This window comes from Galeopterus variegatus, unplaced genomic scaffold, assembly GCF_000696425.1.
Source record: "Galeopterus variegatus unplaced genomic scaffold, G_variegatus-3.0.2 Scaffold8713, whole genome shotgun sequence".
Taxonomy (NCBI): domain Eukaryota; kingdom Metazoa; phylum Chordata; class Mammalia; order Dermoptera; family Cynocephalidae; genus Galeopterus; species Galeopterus variegatus.
The window spans coordinates 13912-23670 of NW_007734824.1; the positions used below are offsets into that span (position 1 = coordinate 13912).

Sequence of the window (9759 nt, forward strand, 5' to 3'; positions counted from 1 at the left end):
ATATGGGATCCGAACTCGTGGCCTTGGTGTTATCAGCACCGCACTCTACCGAGTGAGCCACAGGCCGGCCCAATGCCTAGCAACTTTTGTGTGTAAATAGCTACCTAAATTATGCCAAAATAAAGTATGTGAAGTATTTATTTTACTTTGTTATTCTTAGATATATTAAGTATTTCACCCTCCCACCTGCACAGGTAAAATAGTAAGACTTACAAATCACGAATTAATAAAAATATGAATAGAGGAGAAGCTATGACTTGAATGGAAATCTTTAAATGTAGTGGAAGTTACGTAAGAGAAACCTACATCAAACTTCTACAACAAATAACAGTGCTAGTTTAAAGATTAAAACTGTAACTCCGAGCAATTCACCTCTTTTGGCCAGTTTACTTTTCTTTTAAACTAATATTTAAAAGACAGTTTCTTTAAAATTAATGGGGTTAAGATGTCTAAAAATACTTCCAGTTCAAAAAAATTTCAAGAAAATAATCACTGAACAATTTCACTTGTTTGAATATTGTTTCTTCTTTATTTCTGAAGCCTCCATGAATAAGGAATATTTTGAAGAATAATCTAAAATTTAAGAAAGGAAGAAAAAGGCTAAATCTTATTGTATAATTTCACATGGTTAAAACAGAGTCTGGAGTGAGAAGACCTGGCTTTACTGTCACTGGACGTTGAACAAGTCACTCCCCTCATTTAACTTTTCTAGGTGAGCTCCCATTTAACCTTTCTAGGTGAGCTCCCTTGCATAAGTGAAATGGAGATTATAATGCCTACTTCACAAATCAAACCAAATCAAATGTTAAATAAAGTCCTCTGTGAGCCATGAAATGCTTCACACATGCCAGTCATCCATGCACAACACCCACTACTTAAACTAGGTCATCAACAGGAATTTTATTTGAAGGGCTGAAAGCTGGTAATGTTAATCTAGTCCTTCAAATAAAATTGGATTAGGCCCAAAATGGACTTCATCTATTCTAAAACCTTACTTGAGCCACGGGCCTGCTTTTTTCCACCTTTCCCTTTTGTCTCAAAAGGTCTCTGCTTCCAAGATGCAGGGTTAAAGCTACGGCTATTAAATGCCATATTCTAGGTAGATAAGGGTTAAATAACAATTGTGGGCTAGTGTGGAAACCTAGTTTCCACTTACAATATTGTTTCTATGAAAACAATCCGTATTTTAAAAATTGACTAAGTCATCTGGAATTTACTATATTCACAAGCTGAAAATTGCCATAGTCATGAATAACTAGTAGATATTTAAGGATGTCTGACCTACATCAACCATGAGTACCAAAAAATTATTTCCATTATTTCTTAATAATTTCCACTTTGATGGTCATTTGAGTCTTACAAAGGTAGGGCAATACCCCAGAGATGTTGTGTTCAACACTTGCCATACATACTGCTTTTTTATGATTTATGATAGTAAGATTATAAATAGTGAACTTCACAGTGACTTAAGTCTAATAACTTAAAAATGGGAATTGATGCAGAACTAAATGATCACCTTTGTGATAGGTCATCAATGCTTTTAAAGGGACACTGAAGAGTGGCTCACAGCAGGGACTCTTCAGCTTGTTCTTCTTTGGCTCTAACTGGTGATTATCAACCTTGTATCTGCTTTTAATTTGCTGAGTTTGTAAAATACAGTGGATTTCTTGCCCATTATGATTCTGTATGTTACTAAACATATTATAGTAAACATGACAAACATTTTTAGAACACCTAGTACAGGCCAGGCCTGTTATAGCTGCTCAAAGTAAAAAACGATCCTGGTTCTCATGGAGCTCAGTTGGAAATTTTTTTATTTTTTAGCAGGTGGCTGGTACAGGGATCAAACCCCTGAACCTTGGTGTTATCTGTACCACACTAACCAATTGAGCTAACTGGCCAGCACATAAATATTTTTGATATTTAAAGGTAAAGCATAGACATCCTCCCCCAATTAGGAACTAAACAGTAGAAATACAGTAGTTTGTTGGAGTTATAATAGAAGTGAAAAAGTAGTAGTCTAGCTGGAAAATTACCTTCTAAGTAAAACACAATTTAAAAGCTTTGTAAATTCAAGTAGAAGAATTTTCTGTAAAGTATTTAAGACTTTATGATTATGAGGATGTTAGGCTTCTCAGTAACCTGTAAAATATTTGAAGGCTGGATTATGATAGACTCTATCATACATTTTGGGGTTGAAAATTACATAGAAAATGGCCATAATCACTCCATATCTAGTAAGTGAACAATATAGGATCTTTTTCAGAAAGATTTTTTCTGAGATCTTTTCTAAAATTTTTCACAATGTTAACAGTGACACAAACCAAGAATATCTCTTCTCAGAAAAAGTGATTAACTGTAAGGGGCAAAAGCCAAGAGTGATTTTTACCTGTCACTTTAGTAAGGGGTTCCATCAGAGTCACTCCAACTCTGTCTATGGCAATAACATGATGTCTACTGAGAAACTGTTTCAAAGATGGGTGTATAACTTTTTGGCATAGGACAAGATCTACATGGTCACTAACTAGCTGCCTTCCTAGGTTAAGCAGCTGGTCCAGGATTGCATTTTCAAGAGAAACTCCGTAACTGACCACCACAGTTCCTTCTCCAGTGTCAGAAAGGTCTCCGGATAAAGATACATGAAAGAGTGCCACTCTGAGGGCACTTGATTTTTTAATAGGTAATATCTTCATTAACTGAACTTCTGATATTTCAATGAGTATTCCAGGTAATACAGTAGAATCTATAACTCTCTGACCCTTTAAAGGTACAATTATACTCTTTCCTAAAATGATACGGTCTTCAGAGTTTTCTGGAATTGTAAGCAAAAAGGCCTTCAGAATCAAAGCGCTGATGTGATCTACTTCCTTTCTGGTGAGCATACAGGCAGGCTTACTTGTTAATATACTACGCACCAAACAGAGGAGGATCTGAGTACTACTAAAGTCCACCGAGATTCGACAACCACAGGCCTGAGACTTGAGATAATTGGTGCAGAGACTCAAAAGTTGTTTGTTTAATTTAATGACAGTTGTGGGTGTCAGGCCTATTCTTTGAATATTTTCAATCAAGTTGCAGCAAAGAATGGCTGTGAATAAGCCACAATCACTGAAGCATGACACATGATTCTGTATGGAAGTTGTCAGGATCTTTAATATGGGATGGGTGACTGAAAGGTTACCAAGCAGGGCAGAGGACTGTGAAGTTGTGCACACATAACCTCCAAGGCCGTTGTGCAGCTGCTTCAGCCGACCTGAAGGGCCATAGCATGATGTTATGATGCCTTTCAAGACACAAAGTGTGGCCCTGACTCTCTCACTTGTCAGTGGTTCACTTTTACACAATGATGACTTCTTAGCTTCTAAACGAGACATCTTATTTCAGGTGGTAACTTGTGAAAACAGCTCTTATTTTAACCACATTCTTCTATGCATGCAACATTGTGTCTATAAAATTAAACAGTTCTATGTTTATGAAGTTAATTAGCACAAAATGATTTAATGACATATTAGTAATTCCAAATATTTATTTACTTCATTCTTCAGTATTCTATTTGTTTCCAGACTGAGATTTTACAGATTGTTTTGCAGTCCTCTGTATAAAATATGTTCCAAGATGGACACCTATGAAAGACACCCCAGCTACAAGAAGCCAGTTCTTTCTAATCCAACTGGTGTTTTTCATCTCTTCTTTAAATAACAACTCTGACTCAAAGCTGCTTCTCTCTATAAGAAATAAAAATAAAGCATTTTAGAAGAATAATTCCAAAATATTTAGATTTCAGTTTAATAATTATTCTAATATTTTGCTCCTTTTTTAGAAAAAGGAACTACCAACTGATACAAGCTTCCAGAAAATGAGAAAGGTAAACTAAGTTACACTTTATATTTCTTTATTCTTCAATGGATCCCCTCTACAAGAAAAAGTGCTTATATTTCAATGATTTTAGAATGTACAACAGCATGGCTAGAAAGCTTATAGTACTATTATTTGAATATGACATGCTTCTAGAAGAAAAATGCTACACTGTAAAACTCAGAATTTGGTCTCTGAGTCTTATTTAACGTTATGTTTTTATCTATAATTTTGGTTTGCTTGGAAACTTTAGGTTTGAACACAAGTGCATTTACATCAAATCCTGTTTGTAAATAACTATGAAAATAAGATAGCTGTTAGCATTTCTACTGCAGAAACTCACTAATGTATAGTCTGTATTTAGCTGAATAAATATGCACAACACACTGTACCAAAAAACAAACCATGTTTTAAATACTTGGCTAAAGTCAGAATTAGTTTTCTACAGTTTTACTCTGTATCAGTCAATGCTTTTCAGTTTTGGAAGCCCTAACCAACTAATCCTCCCCAAAACTTTGGTTAATAACAATAAATACAAAAACAAAGAAATGTCTAGATGACAAAAAGAAAAATAGGATCTGACTTCCAATTCAATCTCAAAGAGTCTAAATACCATAAAATGTTATCATAAACCAAATGCACAAGCAGAAATATAGTACTAGTTTCCTTAACAAGGCAGTAAATAGCATGCCTTGAGGTACAAAATCCTGACACTCTAATAATAATGTGTAAAAAAGTCTCAGGTCATGGATCTTTGTTTTGAAAGTGAAGGTTCAGCTTGAATATTAGTTAGCTAATTATTTTCAGGAATATGCTAACTATGCTAGCCACCTGGAGAGTATTTAGCATAAATAAAACTGATCTGACTACTGAGCCTACAGTACTTCCTAAAGTAGACTGTAGCACAGTATGGTGGTTTAGAACAAAACAGTGATTTGAAGATTTGCAAGGAAGAGGTGAGGAGAACAGGGAATGTTATGCGAAGTGTTATTTTGGTTACTACTCCCAATTTAGATAAAAGGATATAACCACGGCAACTGGGCCTACGTAAAGTGAAGGCAATGATGGCCAGCTTTCTCCCTGAGGTGGTAAAGCTGCAGTCACCTTTTTTTACGGCATGAGAAGGAAAAAAAAAAACCCGTTTATTTTATGCCAGGAACAGCCAAGTTACTTAAATATTACTTCAATGTTTATTGCAGATTCAGCAAAATCTGAGAAATATATTTAAATGAAACCATAGTGAAGTGACATCTATACAGTAATTTGAACATGTCATAACTTACACACATGCACACAAGCCACAAAAGAAGCTATGATTAATACAATTATTTCTCTAGTTAGAAATTTTTTTCAATACATAATAGCGACATGCAACTTTTCAAAAGCAGGATGCCATGTTGGTACCTCTATCAGTCTTATGGTGGTAAGACCAGTAACCACATCTTTTTGCTAGTATTTCTATAAAATGAGGAAGGAAGAAATCATTGAAAGTGCTGGTGAGTCCCAAATCATTTTTAAATGTCAAAACTTGCTGTGGTGATAGGTCTAGACCTGGACAAAACAAGGTACAAGAAAAAGAAATGAAATGAAACATTGGGGCTGGTTTATAGAATATGTTTGGAAATGAAAGTCCAGCTCTATTAAAACTCTTTCATCCTAAACAATGTGATCCATAATTCCAAAAGTTACCATCAGATGAACTGTCCTGACTATTCCTGGATGCACAGGCCTGGTAGATGGTTTTTCTTTTCTTTTTTTTTTTTGCAGTGATAAAAAACTTAATTAAAATAACAGTAAAACTTACACGACTGTCTGAAATTAAGAAATGCACTATAAAATATGATTTAAAGAAACATAATCAAGTAAAATTTTCTCCAAAAAGGAACTAGGTTCTTTGAAAAAATGGCTGATTCCAGGTCTGAGACAAGAAATATACAAGATAAGCAAGGAACTATTTTCTGCCATAAAGTAAGGATATTATCAAAGACTACTTGGATCTTATCAAAGAGCACAGGGGAAAACAAGGACAAAGGAATGAACTTGGAGGAGATACAAAATTTGACAACTTGAGCATTAGAAAGAATGATAACTGTAATAGATGGAGATAACTGAAATATATGCAAATACACGAGTTCACACTGACACCAAAAACAAAAAGCCTAAGCTGCTAGAGCACTAACTCATTACGAGAAAAACCAATGAAGGGAAATAAAGCATTTATCTTGCCTTTCCTGTGTAAGGCATTTTGGGGTAACTGAACAGTTGATGAGGGAAAGTTGTTCCAGCTAACAGATGGAGAAGGAATGATGGAATTTGAGCATCATCATTTGGCAACTCCAAATGAAATAATGAATTCGACCTTCACCGTGGTAAGTTAAACCCACAAACCACATCCAGCCTGCCACCTGTTTTTATAAAGTTTTACTGGAATACAGCCATGCTCGTTTGTTTATGTGCTGTGTATGAATGCTTCCACACTGCGGCAGTTGAGTAGCCGGTAGGTACAGAGATCATATGGTCTGAAAAGCCTAAAATATTTACTGTCTGGTCCTTTAAAGAAAAAAGTGCCAATTCCTAGATTACAGCAATGATGATCATAGATGCTAGTAATTCATTAAGTGAAAGATTGATGGGAAACTTTACAATGGAGAAATAAAACGGATAATTCACTTACTAATCTTAGTAACAGCAAAAGTGGATCAGACATTACATGAGAAACAATATTCTTCAAAAAAAAAAAAAAAAACAATATTCTTCAAAATAAGCCTGATCTAACTACCAGATTATAAGAAATAGGGGAAAGAGGAACATATTAAATGACAAAATGAGGATGCAATCAGCCAAATTCAGAATGTCAGAATGTGGAAAATTTTTTAAACGGCAGTTTGGGTAGGAAAATGTTACAGTTGAAAAGAGACATTACCTATCGAATGCAATATGTGGACCTTGTTTGGATTCAGATTCCAACAAAATCACTACAAAGGAAATTTTTTAAGACAAATTCAGAAATATGAACATGGCGCTGGGTATCAAATCATAGTAAGGAGTTAATTTTTTCAGTGTGATTACATGATTGTGATTGTGTGATTATTTATTCTTACTGTTAAAGATACATATTGAGGAGCAACATGGCTTTTCATATTGAAAAGTGTGCAATTTGCTTTAAAATATTCCAGCAATTAAAAAAAAAAAAAAGAATGGATAAAAGATGATTGGCAAAATGCCGATAACATGTTAAAACTGGCTGATAAGATACTTGAGGGTCAGTATTCTATTCTCTCTCTGTTTTGGGGTATGTTTGCAGTCTTCCATAATAAAAGTAAAAAATAAAAATTAAGGGACAAGTACAGCACACTCTTTTTTTTTTTTTTCCTTTTTGTCTTTTTTTCGTGACCGGCAACGGATCGCAACCCTCAGTGTCGCGCCCGTACCGGACTGGCAACGGGATCGCAACCCTTGGTGTTGCGCCCGCACCTCACTCCGCCAGTGAGCGGCCGGTCTGTATGTGGGATCCGAACCCACAGCGGGAGCGCTGCCGCACTCCCAAGCGGCGCACTGTAGCAGTGTGCCACCGGGCCGGCCCACAGCACACTCTTTTGATGTACTTCAACTACTTGGAATCAGTGTTTAACTCACTCTAAATCTGGTTTTAACTTTTGCTTACCCAAAGCCTGTTCATTCATTCATTTGAGTTTTATTTATTTGAGTGGCCAGTAAGGAGATCCAAACCCTTGACCTTGGTGTTATCAGCACCGCACTCTAACCAGCCGTGCCTAAGCCTGTTTAAATATCTGCTTCTGTGTATCTGACTGGTGGTGCTGGCCTGTAAAACTTTTAACTATTGCTGCACTGGTACCTAAAACCCCTTACTATATTTACGTAATATTTTGGAGGTGATACTTTCTTTTTGCAGCTTTATTTTTCCTCCAAGAATACCTTAATTAATATTCCTCATATTTCTTTTTGCACGAGGAGAAATACTGTATTTCATTTTTCCAAAGTTAGGCCATATTTGGTCCCCAAATTCTTAAGAATTAAAGGGAAAAAATGAAGTCATAAGTATAATGTGCAGTTAGCTCTGTATTTGTGGGTTCCACATCCGTGGATTCAACCAATTGCAGATCAAAAGTATTCGGAAAAAAACAAAACAAAAAAACCCAACCCAATAAAAATAACAATACAACAATAAAAAATAATACAAATAAAAACATGTATAGTATAACAATTATTTACATAGCATTTACATTGTATTAGATATTATAAGTAATCTGGAGATGATTTAAAGTATACAGGAAGATGTGTGTAGGTTATATGCAAATACTACATGATTTCACATGAGGGACTGGAGTATCTGCAGATTTTGTTATCTGCAGGGGTAGATGGGGGTGGGGGAAGGTGTCCTGGAACCAATCCCCTCAGGATGCCAAGGAACTACTGTATATGTACACTATAATAGTCTAACTTCCTGCTCATATCCATTAAAACTCCTCCTGTACATACAAATTTTATACAGAATGTCTTACGTTTACTCTTTTAAGTTGCTAAGCCTCTAGTACTGTACTACCTGGCTTTTTATATTAGATAATTGTCTAGTATTTTAAACCATGCTCTTCTCTTTCTCCTTATGAACTGTTAAAAATAAAATTTTCATTTAAAGTAATGCTAAAACCATTAATTATATCACAGTTTCATCAGAAGTCAAAATCTCAGACCTCTTACAAATGAGGAAAATCTTACTGAAGTTAAATTGACCTACATTATGCCAAAATTTAGAGGCTCATCTTGAGGTCAAAAACGGTGTTATTAGAATAGAAAATGCTCTTCAATACAGGACCAGTTCCTTAACTGAAATCTTCGGGGCCAAATGAGTTTAATGATTCAAAATTTCTTGGATTTAATAAGTACAATATGGCATATATTATAATATCCATAATCAAAATAATAGTGTCTAATATCCATAATCAATGTAATCATAATATAGTATAACACTATAATCATCCACATTTCTTCAGAGAAACTAAATTTTCATATTAAGTGGAATAAACACTGCAAATTGCCTTCTGTCAGTTAAGATCAAGTTTTCCTGCCTAAGGAATTATGACAAAACATTTTGGTTTTTAGAACTTTTTGAATTTTGGATTTATGGCTAAGAGACTAAAGACTTGAATTATATCTACATCCTCTTTACTTCAGTGACTCTCAAAAGAAATTATTTTGTAGCTAAATATTAGTTTCTAAGAAATGAATACAACTAGTTTGTCTTGGAGAAAAACAAAGAACAATAATAAAAGAAAAGAACCTTCTGCAAGTTTCAGACTTTTATGCTACCTAATGGGTTTATGGTACAGAGTGAGATACTCTGTTGTACACATTCATGATTCTGGTGATACTGCTAGTGAAACTGCCCTTTCAAAGGTCTCTGTGAAACATACTTTACTAGAAGCAACTACAAAATAATATTTTGCCATTGAACACTAATAAAAACAACAGGTAATTTGCCAATGTGGGCTTTTTCTTGCCAGAGCTCTGTAAGAATAAGTTTCCCATTGCTGGAACATACCGGATTGCTGACCAGATTAAGTGGAACATACCTGAAGATTGCAAGCCTGCTATTTCTCTCGGATTTGACTCTTCTGTGGACTTGCAAGTGCCAGACTATCTGGCTCAGAAATGTCGTCCTTAGGTATTTGGAAAATAGGGCTGCTTTTGATTCTGTGCCACCCCAAATGGATGAGTCCAACTAAAGGAACCATAACAACTAGAACTTTGTAGTCTCTCCAGAAGTTCTGAAAGCTCATAGTTCTTCAGCATCCGGGCACCTAGGAAAAGGTTACAGTTAAAGGAGGAAAAAAAAAAACCCCAAACATAAACTCCCTCAAATTACACCTATAAACCACTACATGT

The 9759-nt window shown here is 35.2% G+C and overlaps 1 protein-coding gene across 1 annotated transcript in view; it reads right to left on the minus strand.

Annotated features, from left to right (window-relative positions):
• MKKS (McKusick-Kaufman syndrome) overlaps window positions 1-5376 on the minus strand; it is an 11758-nt gene extending 6382 nt beyond the window's left edge. Inside the window, exons 1-2 of the mRNA XM_008593103.1 lie at window positions 5260-5376; window positions 2390-3725 (exon numbers count right to left, since the gene is read on the minus strand). Of these exons, the coding sequence (XP_008591325.1) occupies window positions 2390-3374 (985 nt within the window). The 5' untranslated portion in view covers window positions 3375-3725; window positions 5260-5376. The remainder of the gene's footprint in view (window positions 1-2389; window positions 3726-5259) is intronic.
• Window positions 5377-9759: the final 4383 nt, after the last annotated feature.